This window comes from Phalacrocorax carbo, chromosome 3 (assembly GCF_963921805.1).
Source record: "Phalacrocorax carbo chromosome 3, bPhaCar2.1, whole genome shotgun sequence".
NCBI classification, from domain to species: domain Eukaryota; kingdom Metazoa; phylum Chordata; class Aves; order Suliformes; family Phalacrocoracidae; genus Phalacrocorax; species Phalacrocorax carbo.
The window spans coordinates 70,528,530-70,543,773 of NC_087515.1; the positions used below are offsets into that span (position 1 = coordinate 70,528,530).

At 43.7% G+C, this 15,244-nt stretch overlaps 1 protein-coding gene across 4 annotated transcripts in view; it reads right to left on the reverse strand.

Moving 5' to 3' along the window:
* TRMT11 (tRNA methyltransferase 11 homolog) overlaps positions 1-7,768 on the reverse strand; it is a 31,772-nt gene extending 24,004 nt beyond the window's left edge. The window contains exons 1-5 of one of the 4 annotated variants that reach the window (XR_010372211.1): positions 7,624-7,768; positions 3,795-3,860; positions 2,965-3,038; positions 607-688; positions 421-513 (exon numbers count right to left, since the gene is read on the reverse strand). Coding sequence is in view for 3 of the 4 variants with exons in the window: in XM_064447346.1 (XP_064303416.1) it covers positions 421-513; positions 607-688; positions 2,965-3,038; positions 3,795-3,860; positions 7,624-7,701 (393 nt within the window). In the remaining variant the exon portion in view is untranslated. The other 3 variants (XM_064447346.1, XM_064447348.1, XM_064447347.1) reach the window with 3 other exon arrangements.
* Between the last annotated feature and the right edge of the window lie 7,476 nt (positions 7,769-15,244).

Consider the following 15,244-nt stretch of genomic DNA (forward strand, 5'->3'; position numbering starts at 1 on the left):
GGCTGTGAACCAGCGCCCCCAGGTCCTTTTCCTCCAGGCAGCTCTCCAGCCACTCCTCCCCAAGCCTGTAGCATTGCATGGGTTGTTGTGACTGAAGTGCAGGACCCAGCACTTAGCTTTTGGGCAGTAAGCTTCAGTTTCCCCAGCATGTTGGGCTGAAATCAGCAGTGATATTTATTTGTCTTTGTATATGCCTTACATGGTCTTTTTAGGGAAGAAAAAATACAAAGTTATGAAATTTGAGGAGAATGTTAATTCAGACACAAAGATCTCATTTAGAGCTGATAAGGCATAAGCTGCAAACTGCTTTAAGACCTTCAGGAAACCCAAACTTAAATACACTCTAGAAAATACTGATAGCATGGCACAAGAACAACATGTATAGGCTAAATATCAAAGTTTTCTTAAACATCTACTTACATCTATCTTTTTTATTTTCTGTGCTTGGGTCAGTGTTTTATTAAATGTATGAATGTGTACTTTGTAAGTAGAGTCTGACTGTAGATATGCAAGCTGAAAAAAAGGCAAAGACACTTTCATTAGTACAGCTGCAGTGCTATTCAGTGTGATTAAGGATCCACATTGTCCAGATTTTTATATGCATACCATTTTGTCCATTGGATAGTTCTTCAAAGATGCATAGAGCTCCCCCACAGATCTTCCATGTCCCCACAGTTCAAATACAGACCTGAAATTACAAAGTTTTTTAGAGTGCAGTCATATGGGGGTGAGTAGGGAATGCCTTGTAGATACTTACTCCTTTTAACCTTCTTGACCAACACATTTAGGCTTTGCTTTATGGAGTACTGAAGTGCATTATTTAACTCTTAGCACATGCTTAAGTTTTGTTCTTAACAGGGACACAATTATTTTTAATCCTAAACTGGTATTTTGATTAAAATTTTTTGTTTGGTGACATACACTAAAAGGTAAATTTCAGTCTTAGTACCCTTGGATATCACCAGACCTTTTTCTGGCACACAGTGGTATTAGCGAATGAGACAAATTTCGTTTGCACTTATCAATTTGATGGGGTAAGAGAAGGCTGAAAAAGGTCAAGAACAGACTTTCAAAGTGTTACGCTACCCTGGAGTAAAATGAATCATGAAACTGTAACATCCTGTGTATAATGACTTCATCAGAGGTTCTATCCCATTTGAAGATGTGGTTATGATGTCTGATATCTTCAGATATTTATACACAATGCTGTCTTACACTTTTTTTGTTTTGTTTCCATATCGCTGGCTTTAAGAAAGGCATTGCCTTGGAAGGTGAGATAAACAACGCTACTGGAATGAAGGCATAACACCACATCATAGACCTTTTCCCCAGCATTCACACATCCCAACCGAGTAGACTTTCCCTATCAAAGAAAAAAATCATTTTAGTATAGGAATCCTAGTGTCACTGTATATATTTTTAGACATTCTTACGTGCATTTGCAACACACCATAAAACACAGCCTTTAAGGATTAGCAGTGCCATCATACCTTTTGAAAGATAACTCCCGAAATAAAATCTTTAAAATGTTCAAAGGTTTAGCTCACACATTTTACTAAGCGACCATAGCAGATACCAAGGCCCAATGGTAAGCCACTTTGTTAAAGTATTCCTTTCCTGAATAAATTATTTAAGGCTACATTTCTAACCTGCATTTACCCTGAAAAAAAAACAAGAGCACAGTTTTCACAGTGTCTATTTTTTTCCTAAAGCATCTGTTTCTACCTGTTGTGGAGAATTTAAGCTATATACCTAGACAGAGCAATGGAATTGCTGGCAGCAGAGGCTGTACTAGAGAGAACCAAATATCCATCTTTGAATTTTATTCAACTGTTGGAGAAGCTCTTATAACACCTTTGGGCCGACTTCTTACACTTACATTATGTATTGGAAAAAAAAAAAACACAAAATGCTAAGGAGATTATATTTAGATAAATGTATGCTTCAGAGCTTTTAATACTCATTAGCATTGCAATGGAGATGTTCTAGCTCTTATTCTAAAACTAACATATCTCCCCACAATCAGTAGTAAACCAGGAAATCACAGTGGGCCAGTTATGCTTTCTACATAAAACATGCATATATTAGTTGAAAGAGCATGGCGAATGGAACATCTGCAAGCTGTTCTGTCATGTTTTACTTCCTCAGTTGCCTACAGCTGCTTTTTTGAAGTGCAGTACAGCTTATCCCCATTGAAAACATGCTATCATATGGATAATTTTGTATATGTGGGGTTTCTTTAGGCAAGAGAACCCAAGTACAACCCAAGTCATCACAGGTAAAACTGAATGCCTGACACAAGCAGCACTCAACAGGGACATCCAACGCTCTGCACAGGTGCCCAAACTAACCCTGAAGAGAACAGAGCAGACACCCCAAGTTTAGGATGGTCAGAGAGCCATGAAGCAGCTATGCTGCTTCTCATCCTGAACCATACCTCTGAGGAATCTCTCAAGCCTCTCTGGAAAGTATGTTACGCAGACACCTCTAAAGAGGACCAAAAGCCACCAGAACGATCTCTCTGGCATATTCCTGCAGTCTTGAATTTTCTAGAAAGCCCTCTGCTGCAGCGGTGTGGGCAACAACAAGGAATCGCTACCTTTCCCTTCCAAACCTGATTTTAAGTTTTTATGAATCACCGTTTTTGTCTTTCAATTCCATACACATTTTAAAACAAGCCACTAACTAAACATTATTCAAGGCAACTAAAACTTCAGCGACACTACAAGACAAGTACTGGCTCTGAGTGAAGAACACTGTTTCAAGACCCTGTGCTGATCGTTCGCTAAGTTAAGAGGATGAGCATGCTACATAATCTGTCCTACAGGCTCCAGTAACGCCTCCTGAACTCCAGAGATAATCAGAGACTGTTTAAGGCTCCATACAAAACTAATATTTGCCACAATATAGCAGAACAATTTTCCACGGCTTACGTTATCATTTTCAAGATTTTTCACCTCTTACTTTGCACATACTGTCCGTTTCATTAGTCCCCTTGCCATCTCTTCTGAAGGAATATTGAGAATCCAAAATGGAGACTGAAATAAAGAGAAGATAAGTGATGCAAATACCTAGCTGGAGGATGTCACATGAATTATACAACTACACAATTCTGTTCTATAAAAACGGAGCATGCATGCTGAAGATTTTTTTTAAAAAAACAAAACAAACAGTTAACTGTACAGAGAACATGAGGATAAATAATTTCATTTTATGTAAAACTGTATATTCAGCTTGAATGTCTCAGAAATTTTATTAGGTATTTCATTTTCCCACCATATCTTTGACTTGGTAAAATATTATTATTTGTTTATGCTGCTCTAGATTATTCACCCTCTAGACTCAAAACACCTCATTACACAGAAGTAGTAACTAAAACCCAGTAACATTCTCTGATGAAGCGTTGAGACAAGAATCACACAGCTTCCTAGCTTCGCTCTTCCAGATATGCTGTCTCACTGATTTAGAGGCAAGCAGCAAATCCAAACTGCTGCTGAATGTTTTCATAGTTTGGCTATTCTGAAAAGGAAGGAGAGCCTCCCAGCAGATGGCACTGTTTCTATTCAGCCTGCTAACTGAAGACATCCTGAGGTGCATTTTGTGCATCTTTTACTCAGTTCCTAGTCTTTACTGAAATTGGGAAGTGCTCGTTTTTGGAAGATTCTTTATTTTCAAAATCCAAAATTTCTTTATCTTCAAAATTCATTCAGCTACCCACACTTAATAAAAATACTACAAAGAGCATACTTGTATACCATGCATGCACTCAAGTAAAATACCTAGTCCTTACTTACATTTACATTAATTTCCTGCTCACCACTGAATTGTCCACCATAAAGCGAGAGCAAAGATGTTATTTCCTAAAATGAAAATATAAAGGTCAGGCTTTAGGAGCATTAACTAATGTTTTTTCCCTTTAAAAAGAAAAAAAAAAAAAGCAATGCAGATTTTTGTAAAGTGGCAATTTCAGAGATAGAGCAGCACACTATAAATTCTATTGCAGACTGTGACCTCCATAGGGATTATGAACAAAATCTTAGAGATGGCAACTGAAGAAAGAATGGCGTTTACTACTGACTTACTGTGGGAACCGACAATGAAACATTAGGAGTGACTGTGGATAGGGCAGAGGTTCACAATTAAATTCAGCTTGTATAAAAACCAGCTGTCTCAGAGTACAGGTGCAGAAGAATGAGCTACGAGTAGTTTATGAAACATTATACACTATACAATAAGATCAAGTTAGGCAAATTTCAGTAATCAAATCCCACTGTATTGCATTTTTCTATTCCTCTTCCACTGAAATCTTTACTGTTCAATCCTATGCTCTCACAACAATATTCCTCTTACAATATTATCCTATCTCTTCTTAAAATATTTTTCTAATTCACGCAAAAGCAATGCCTCACTAGTACCACTCTGACCTGGGGCTGGGCTCAGCACTGACCATCAATCCCTCTTCTGTTACCTCTCTGCTTTACAGGTACCTCATCAGTTTTATTCGGTAGGTGTCTTTCCCAGAGTAAGCTAAATCAGAGGCTGTAAACTGAACACAGGAAACAGCAAATCTCCAAGAAACAAGGCAGCAAGTAATAACTTAAAAACCATCCACTAAAGAGTCTTTTGAACTGAAATGAGAGGTAAACATTGAGGAAGTTTCTCATACAGCCTCTTTGCTAGAAATGGCACGCTGCAGCCTCTGAACGTGACTGGCAAAAGAACACAGAAGCAAATTTTTACATTGGCTTAGATTTGAAGTGAGTGGATAAACAAAAAGATTACCATGAAGTACAAAAAAAAAAAAAAACCAAAGGAAAAGAAAACCCCTACATAACTAGCACATGGCTTTAGCAGGGCATTACCCCATTCACTTCCATCTTTCCATCTGCGTAGCAAGGACATAAGAAATGCTGGAAAAAACAGTGGGTTTGCTCCAGAAGAATAAAAGTTTATGTGTAACTATTTCATTGTATGGTCCTAGGACAACAAAAGCATCTGAGCTTTTACACATGAATCAGTGGCATCTCCACACACACACTACCAGTAATATTATCTACAGGGAAGTGACAGAAATGAGAAGCAGAGAAAACATGGCCTGTGAGGAAAGGCTTGGAGAGAAACACGATCATGACTTCTACACATGCTAAAGGCTGCTGTGATAAAGGAAGGTAACAATCTGTTTTAGATGTTTACCACAGAGGAGATGAGAGCACCGGGTTCAGGTAACAGCAGTGCTCTGGATGAGAGGTTGAGAGATCCCTCCAAAAGTAAAGACAGTGAAGCACTGAAACAGATCTGCCTGAAGATATTGATTTAAAAAAAAAGCAGAATCACAGAATCATTTGACATGCACTGACCTGTCCATTAGAGATAATCTGAGCTGGAAAACAGGATGCATGATGTTAGCCCTCAGCCTCTGACCTAACCGAAGAGAGTAGTCAGGGACCTGACTACGGAGCAGTTTCTTACCAACTACGAAACACAGAACTCCATTCTACAGACACTTAACACCAAATGTGGACTTCAACAACCAGCTTCAGCTGTCGTGATCCAGCACCGCCACCAGATGAAAAGCACTCCTCTTGTATGCCATATGCAGGTGTGGTAGAGATGGAGATCAGGCAGATGATCTGGCTGAAAAGTCTGTCCTTGCTTCGTTCGTTAAGTTTTCAGACAAGTCAGGACCCTAACACAGCTCATCACAAAACCAAACATACGGATGAGCAGTCACCAGAGTACAAAAAAAGGGAAATGGAACGGCTTTCTTCAGGGGCTGTATCAACCAAGTGCAGCTACAACCTTGATGAAAAGAGAAAAACTTTATATAGAGTCTTTTTTTTTTTTTTTTAACTTAATCTGGGGACCTTGCCTAAAGACAAACAGGGTTGATCATAAATAAATTCATGTTCCAGTCCCACAAAGCAGATAGTGAAAAACAATGCAAAAAAGAAAGGCTTAATGAAAACAAGGGAAATAAAGGATGCAATACACGTTAAATATTTTAAAACATGTGTAATGATCACAGAATCACAGAATGGTAGGGGTTGGAAGGGACCTCTGGAGATCATCTCGTCCAACCCCCCTGCTTGAGCAGGCACACCCAGAGCAGGGGGCACAGGAACGCATCCAGGCAGGTTTTGAATGTCTCCAGGGAAGGAGACTCCACAGCCTCCCTGGGCAGCCTGTGCCCCTGCTCTGGCACCCTCACAGGGAAGGTTTTTTCTCATAGTTAAGTGGAACTTCCTGTGATCCAACTTGTGCCCATTGCCCCTTGTCCTGTCGTTGGGCACCACCAAAAAGAGTCCAGTCCCATCCTCCTGACACCCACCCTTTAGGTATTTTTACGTCTTGATGAAATCCCCCCATAGTCTTCTCTTCTCCAGGCTGAACAAACCTGGGTCTCTCAGCCTTTCTTCATAAGGGAGAAGCTCCAGTCCCCTGATCGTCTTTGTAGCTCTCTGCTGGACTTGCTCCAGCAGTCCCCCATCCTTCTTGAACTGGGGAGCCCAAAACTGGACACAGTACTTCAAATGCGGTAACGATGACCTACCAATTCTAACCAAATACCTCTGCATTTCAGCAGTATTTTAAACAATGACAAATTTTGCGACCAGCTGGCATAAACACGTCAGCAACAGGCAGGCTGCAGTCACGGAGGCAGAACCTGCTGCCTCCCACACCCGACACGCCGCAATCCCACCGCAGAAGCGGGTCGCCTCTCTCCGACCCCGCGCCAGCCAGCACAGAGCAAACCTTTCTGACCGCATGGAAACAGACACCCAGAATTAAAAGCCCCAGGCAAGCAGTCCTCGATGCCACCGGTGCGGCACAGAGGAGGGAGGTCACGACCAGGATGGTCTTGAGCCACGGCCTTGGAGACCTCCGTTCGGTCCCAGAAGGCGTGCAGGCCACACGACGTCGGAGGAGCCCCGTCCTCGCTGCTCCCCACGTCCTCCTCCAGCAGATGAAGCCGCCCGTGCCCTCCTGCCCGGCGCGGCTCCACCTGCACCGGGGTGAGGGAGGACCTCGCGCGCGGCCAGGGCAGCACCCACCACTCACGCGCGCCGACCGCCGCGGCGGGGTCACTCACGCCCTGGCTTGAACAAACTGAAGAGCCACCGCAGCAGGACTTTAAGGCTCTGCTTCCTTAAGGAAACGTTTTCAGAAACGCATTTTCCTTCTCCCCGTTTCCATTTCTCATCTGGAGCCCCAGGGGCTTTGCTGGAAACCTCTCGCGGCTCCAAAGGCTCTTCAGAGCGGCAAGGAAAGCCTTGCCCCGGAGCCACCGCCGAGCGGCTCCCCGCGGAGGCTGGGGCAGGACGAGGCCTCCGCCCGCCGCGAGGCTGCGGGGAAACGCGGCAGCCCCGCGCCAGGGGGTCGCTCGCCACAGGGCGGAGACAGCGTCTTGCCGAGGGGCGCCGGCCGCCACCGGCCCCCGGGCCCCGGCCGGCAACGAGGTCCCGCCGGCGCCAGGCCGCCTCAGGGGCGCACCCGGGGCCGCCCCCCACGCAAGCGCCTCGCCTCGCCTCGCCTCGCCTCGCCCGGCCCCCCGCCACAGCGGGTCGGCCCCGCCGGGCCGGGACCCCTGTCCCGACCCCTGCCCCGGCCCCGCGGGGCGCTCACCGGCAGGCGGAACTCGAGGTGCTCCTGCGCCAGCAGCAGCAGGTACTGCCGCAGCGCCGAGGCCGCCGCCGCCGCCATGGCCGGCCATCCCCCGCCTCCCCGGGTCGCATGCGCCGCCGGGCGGGCCCAGCGCCGCGGCGGGAGCGGCGGAGGAGGGAGGCGGGAGGAGCACGCCCGCCTCGCCTCGCCTCCGGCCCCAGCGGGGGGCGTCTCACCGGGCCCCCCCGCCCCTCCGTAGCGCTGGGGGCCGGCGCCGCCGGCGGCTGGGCCGGCTGGCGGGGTGCGGAGCTGCGGCTGCCAGGGCGGGCTGCGGGGACAAAGCGTTTATTTCACCTTCGGCTCATCCTTTTTCTAACTTATATTTTGTGTAGGCTTTATAAGGCACGCCATGAGCCTCATCTAGCACTACCCCTATATAATTTATAAATATGTGAGTACACGTACACTGAGGACACCTGCTCGACAGTGTTCTTCTGGCACGGGGGGCGCGGGCCGGGGGCACCGGCTGGTTTGGGCCGTGCCCCGTGGGGCTGCACAGCCGCAACCTCTCCTTCCCCCGGCAGTAACCTTCCGTCGCGGGCGTCGGAGGAGCGGGTCATTAAATGACATTTACAATTAACAGGCACCAAAGGAGCGGCGTTCGTTTTCCTGTGGGAAGGAGGTCAGCGCCGGCGACGTGGGCGTAGGAGCAGAGACGAGAAACAGATTCCCAAGAAAGGGGCAGAGATGTGACTATCCAACAAGGAAAAAAAAAAAGAAGGTTTTTGTATTGCAGCTTATCTTTTGTTTTATTTTAACATCTAGACTTGATAACTATAATCCTGTACTCACTGATCTCCCTGTTATGTTGAGCTGAAAGGTTTGGCTTATCCAGATTTCAGTAAGCCTTTTACCAGGACCAGGCCAGCTCAGCACTGAACTCATGTTCTGTATTTTCTGTGCTGATTTTTGGGCGGCATTTTTCTAGATGGCTAAGATTTTGCTCATGACCTGTAAGCACTTGCATGGGCTACATTCTTCATGCATCTCCATAATCTCATCCTGCAGCTTCACCAGTTATCTCTTCCCACAGTAATCAAAACAGGTTTGCTATGAAGCTTTAGCCCTGACAAATGACAAGAAAACAAGCTAAATGTGAACTGGCATCTAAACGTGAACTTTCCTAGAAGAGAAAGAAAAGAGGTAGATGTGGAACAGGCTTGTTCATCTCAGCAGTTGAGTGCAGAGGCCCAGCAATGAACACATTGCTGAACTAACTGCTGACAAACCCTGCAAGTCTGAGATTGCTTACAAAATCTTGGGATGGCTGAAAGAGATTTAGTGGAAGACTGCTTTTATTTTTCCAATCTGTCTCACTTTACATTTCTTAGCTGTATAGCTTCCATTGTAGAAATTCCTTAGGAAGGGTTATTGGTATTACTGTTCAATCTCTTTGAGACTGGCTTTCTCTTACTTTGTGCGTACGACTTCATCTGCAGAGCATTGCTGCTGAGGTGAATGCCTCAGTTTTCCAGGGATGCTGTTCTCTACAGGAACTTAACTAAAGCCCTGTTTTTTCCTGCATTTGACTTGAGGATCCATGCAAAATCGCTGGCAGTCTCTACATGCTGCACAGCATAGTTTGAGAGTGTATGTATATTAATAAGTAAGACAGAGTATTTGATCCTGACATAAAAACAAAGTGCTTTTCAGACCCTGTGTTTGTAAATTTAACATACATTTCTATACTGCCACTGAGGATAATGAAGCAGTCGCGGGGAGTCAACATCTACGATGTTGCATAACTATTTTAGGGAGGGAAAGGAAGAACAATTATCCTTTTTAGCCTTCAGGGGAATTTTAAGCACACAAAATGTAATTACTCAAATTGAAATTTATCCAGGAAGCTAGAATTAGCCATCCTTCTCTCACAAAAAATATAACAGGATCACATGATGATCATAAGTTTCAATTTAAAAGTGAGAGGTTGTGAATGAAAAGCCATTATTTGACGTGTGCTGCTGTTTATTGTTCTCAGTTCTCTTTTGCAGCCCTTGTGTTGCCATCTCCTGCTCACCCCATGCACTCTTTTTCTAGACCCAAACGCAATGCAAATTTTTTTGACCGTGGCTTGCATTCGGGGAGCTCTGTCACAGCTCATGGGGTTCACGTGCAGCAGCAGCATATGTAGATGGGCAAATACTGATGACACCTTACTTAAACAACAACACTTTTAAAATACAGAAATGCCTTATCTATAATTCAGTTATTAAATTGCTCAGAATTTGCATTTGTCCATTTCCTCACAGAAAAGCCAGCACTAATCCTCTGTTTTATCTCCAAATGTCTGTAAGAAAAACATCAGCTCTACTGATGTGCTGTATGCAAACTCTGGTTTGTGTATTTCAACAGGTGGAGGGTACAATCCAGCAAAGAAATGGGTAAAACACAATCGGATCTCTATATGTATATAAAAGCCTGTCCCTAACTCATCAAAATAATTACCTACTGCACAGATAATCCATCATCTAGGTACATTTTATAGGTGGCGGGCAGCCGGTGTACCTCGAGGAGCCGGGCAGTTTCACCTCTAGCAGGCAAGCTGCCTTGCCTGCAGCCAGCCTGTGGTTTTTAATAGGCAGGCATGGCTGTGCAGCACAGCCTTTTAAGGGAGAACTATCTATTCTGTTTTTGCCTTCTTTGCTAAATAGGGCGTTGCAGACGGTGCCACACTCCCTAACTGGATTTCTACATCTCTTTTCGGTGCCTGATGAGGAAAATCCCCGTGCTTCCACCGCGCATCGGTGTTTCAGCTCCAGATAATGTTTTCTGTGCATAATAACTACCGCAGCCTGTGAGCACCTCGTCGGCGGAGCGTGGGTTTGTCCACCTTTAATCAGTGTGCAGGCAGGAGAAAGGCTGCCCACCCCTGTGTATGGGTTGGTGCGGCTGCCTCTTGGGGAATGGTTTGCTCTCTCGCCTGTCAGTAAGCCTGTGCTGAACAGGTCAGCCAGCGCTGCATCAGATTGTCTGGGAAGTCGCTGGGGCTGCCGGCTACAAGGATAAAGTTATTTAAAAGGCGTCATTGCATGAAGAGTAAGTACTGCACTAGGTGTGCGTTGCACGGAGGCTGTGGAGTACGTACGGTCACTGCGGGACTGGTGGTGCGCCGCGTAACCTTGTGTGCACTGTGTTACACAGTGGCTTCCAAATTTCAGCTGAATCACTTTTACTTTCCTCATTGCTGTAGGATTACGGATGGACTTACCGAAATCTTTGGATATTTAACACCTTTTTCAGCAGCCTTGCCTCTCATTTGGGCAAAACTCTGCCAGAAATTATCAGGTTGATTTGTTGTTTTTCCTTCACAGCTGACAGTGCACTCAGGAGCCGTAGTTACCATCAGTCATTGATTTGTTTCCTGTTAGAGTGCCATAAAACATTTTCAAGAAATGGAAGAAGATAAAGGACAGAGTGCTAAAGCTTCACGTGCAGTGGGTGACTTGAGGAAAAGTTGGCAGAGCTGGGCAGAGGATCACACTGAGTATCAGAGAAAGAACCCGTTCAGTAATGACAACAGGCTTGCATCTAAACCTGTGCATACTCACAGAGGAGATCCTACCTACGGGAGACCCCCGGAAGGCTCTCAGACAGAGCAGAGGGGGAAAGATGCTCACTCACATGTGGGGAAGGAAGTAGAAGAGCTGTGCTTGATCATTAGAAGCACTGGACAAGTGGGAGAAGATGGACATGTGAGTGTGACGTTCGGGCAGCTGTTTGAAACATATGTGACTATTTCCAATAAAGTAGTGGGAATCTTGTTAAGAGCCAGAAAACATGGTCTGGTTCGTTTTGAAGGTGAAATGCTTTGGCAAGGAAAAGATGATGACGTGATCATCACTTTACTAGAATAAGGCTTTGTCATCTGATGAATTCTGCTGCATGATTCCATTTGGACAAACATATCTGGATACCATCTTGAAAGAGGTTTTCATTACAGAATTTCAACTCAGCTACTTACTGGGACATAAGTAGGAGAGAAAATGGGAGAGAAGGATAAAAATATTTTCATAAAAATTCAAGAGAATCAGACAGAAATCACAAATAATCAACTAATCCATCACGCTGCCATTGGATTGTCCTTTCATTATTAACATCCACTACCAAGTATACCGCAGGTCTTCAAATATCTCCACTGGCTTACCGCTCTAGGTTACTGAAAGTATAAATTACTAATTTGCTACCGTACAATGCTGATTCTTGCAGGTTCTGAAATACTTGCTGTGTGGGGGATTTTGGTTTGTAAAACATGGAATTGAAAACTTTTATGGGAATTCATATACTTCAAAAAAGCAGCCTGATATATAGCAAAAGTTTAGGTTATTTTCACATGGTGAAACTGAATAAATGGAAGTTATGTTGACTTTCATGAGGTATATGAAAATTCCTGAACTTATGGAAATATCACAGCAAGGGTATTTGATGGTTCCTAAATAAGCTGCATCTTGCATGTACTTTGGAGAGCTGCGCTAGTCCTGGTATTTAATAGTGTGTTCTTATCATCATGTCTTCTCCAAACGTTCTGTCTCTCTTGTTCTTTTTCCTCTTTACATCTCACACCATTTTTATCTGTTCTATTCTTTTCATGCTGTGTCATACCCTAGAAGATCCCAAAGCTCTGTAGCCTTGTTGGTGAATTCAGCTAATACCCCTTCATAGCTAGTAGGGTGCCACAAGGTGAAGAAGTGAAAGACAACTGAAACTGTGTATCGGGACACTGTGCGTTTGTGAGGGGAAGAAATGGCTCTTCCTTTTCTTTCACTGAAATGTGGCAACATTGCTTACAACAGGAGGAGAGTGTTGTTCCTGTAGTGCCAAACACATAAATAGAAGTATAGTGGTGCAGTCCCATACCTCGCTTAGCTGAGGCAGAGCTGTGCTTGCAGAGCACAGTTGTGAGTTCTCCAAACTGGGAGAAAAACTGATCTGCTGGTGAAAAAATGGGACTGAAAGATGACTGATAGCGATTTCCTTCATGGTTCTACTTGGGGAACTTTTTCTAGGTTTAAAAAAAAGTAAGGTTTGCTTATATACAGTATTTGTAATAATGTATTCAAATAATCAGGAGCTGTATTTACAATAGTGTGTGTCCCCCCCCAAGAAAACTGTATAATTAGGGATACAAAATTCTGTGTTTTACCAGTGCAAATAAAAGCTTTCATGTGGTGTTAACTACACTACTTGATGGGTCTTTAAAATAAGATTATTCTCCTGCCTCAAAAGGATATTGAAACCTAGTATAAATTATGAACTTGATAAAAGTGGTAGATCATTTTGCTCTATTTATATAAAAGAATGTTTTTTGCAAAAAGCCTAAAACAATGGGTTTTTTGTTTGGACATTTTCATCTAATGGGGATTTGAATCAAAATAAGCCTTTTGACTGAGCAAATAAAAATAGGGAGTTCATTACCCCTCTGCCTCCATTTCCTAGTGAAAAGACAATGAAAATTGAAAAAAAGGGAAGAAACGAATGTGCTGAAATAAGTATACCTGGGGGACAGGCGAGCCAGGTGCAGGTAGAGCATGGAGGGGGAAACAGAGGGTGCGTTTTAGTCACCAGGTGATTTTACCATGTAGGAAACTGGGGAACATGTTCTGCACCAGGCACTGCTGGTTTGCATTCCTTGAGTTTTCAAAACCAGCCCCTAAACAAATCTATGTCTTGCAGCTGAAAACAAGACATATGATTTGTGATCCTAACAAACACGTTTAAAATGCTTTGGTTTTTTGGAGAAGCATTTCTTGCCAAAATGACATGAGCACACCTCAGTGGATTTCAGCTCCCATTAGATAAAGCCTGGACATGCATTTTGATTTTGAAATGAATCAAGCTTTTTTTATAATACAGCTGCAGAATCTAGTTTAATTCTAACAATTTTCAAGTTCGGCCAGTGCTGCTGTAGCACTTGCAGGAAGCAGTATCAGCCAGTTCAGGTGCCACCAGCAGACTAACAGGATATCAGGAAAAGTAACACTACTAGATGTTGTACAAATAATACCTTAAAAGGCACACAGCTGACGCAGCGTGTAGCCTGAGCACCCTAAGATGCAAGTTCCAGCTCATGCAAACTTACTAGTTCTTAATTAAGTCTGGCACAATTAGTTAAATGGCAGGAATCTAGGCTTCCGCTGCTATGCAAGGAGTTCATTTTAGATGCTTACATGGCCTCTGCTGTACTCTCTCCTGCTGCTCAAGTAGCACTTGTGTACATCTACAGGAGCTTTAAGCTCGCCTTTGATGAAAACAGAGGGAGAGTAAGCCCAAATGAAATGGTTTTACCAATTTTGTAAGCAACTACAAAAAGCTTGCCCTATCATGAGATTTCTAATAAAACCAAGGATTATTATCAAAAAGATTATTTACAGAGAGATGGGTTTTTTAAACAATTATAGGGCCAGATTTCCTACCTGCCAGCTTTGGATGAGCATTCTCTGAAGAGTGACTGAAATCTTTCTATGTGCCCATGCAATGGTTAGAAACCAAAAAAGGCTGCCAAACTTGGTCAGCACACAAGCTGACAAATCCAATGTCCTGCTCCCTGCAATAGCTGGTGTTTCAAAAAAAAGTGCAAAAGACAGATAATGCACTAGGTCGGTTTGTCCACTGGTACGCTCCAGAATAAAAAATTACTCCTGAAGCCTGTACAGTCAGGAGTGCGTCATATCTGGTGGACATGACTGAACTGAGCTACTGCTTTACAAGTTTTACAAAATTCTGCTTCCTCGTCTGCAATGTTGAGGTTAGATTAGCGGCTACAGATGAAACAGGAATGTAAACATTTTTGCAACAGGCCCCCATTAGAGTATACAGACAAGAATTTATTATTTTCACAAAAATTGTAGCATGTGAGGCTTTTTAGTATTAAACTCAGACCTTCTAAAAGGTGTTCTTGCCCTACTGAGTAACTTCCAGCTCTTCAAATCTCTCCTAAACTTAATTCTTTATGGCAAGCTCCCTCAGTGGTCTTTCCTCTTCTTCCAGTTGAAGCCTGTGAATTCTGCATCTGTTCTGGGCTGTACATGGTATAGGGATTATCTGTATTTTGTCGTCAAATACTGAAAGCACTTTCAGCACTTCAGTAAACATTGCATGTTAGTTTGAAATGACAGTGAGTTTTTATGCAGCATTTTATTGTCACCAAGTTTGTCAAATTTCAGGTACGATTTTCACTGGTTTGCTCCCATTTCTATGCTTTTATTTACAACTCACACTCAAGACTTCAGAATAGCTTGAAGAGCTACTGCCAATTTAATCGCGTTGAAAAGGCTGTTCTTAGTCAAAACACAGACTTCTTCCATTCTACATTTAACAGCGTTGTACGTGTATCTGTTTCACCCTTTCAGAGGGGGCAGTCAGTACTTCAGCATAAAAGCATTATTCTCTGGGTTTTCATTAGTTTGGGAGTTTATGTAAAACGACTGAGCGAAAGAGTACAATTAAAGCTTTGTCGTTCCTAAACGTGTAGTCAAAAAAGCAGCTTTTCTCAGGACTGCTAATGCTGCATCAAAGAACAACAGAACCAGGGGCAGTGGCTAAACAACTTTCCTTTTCTTCTCCAGGCTCTTGGAGAGTAAGAGCT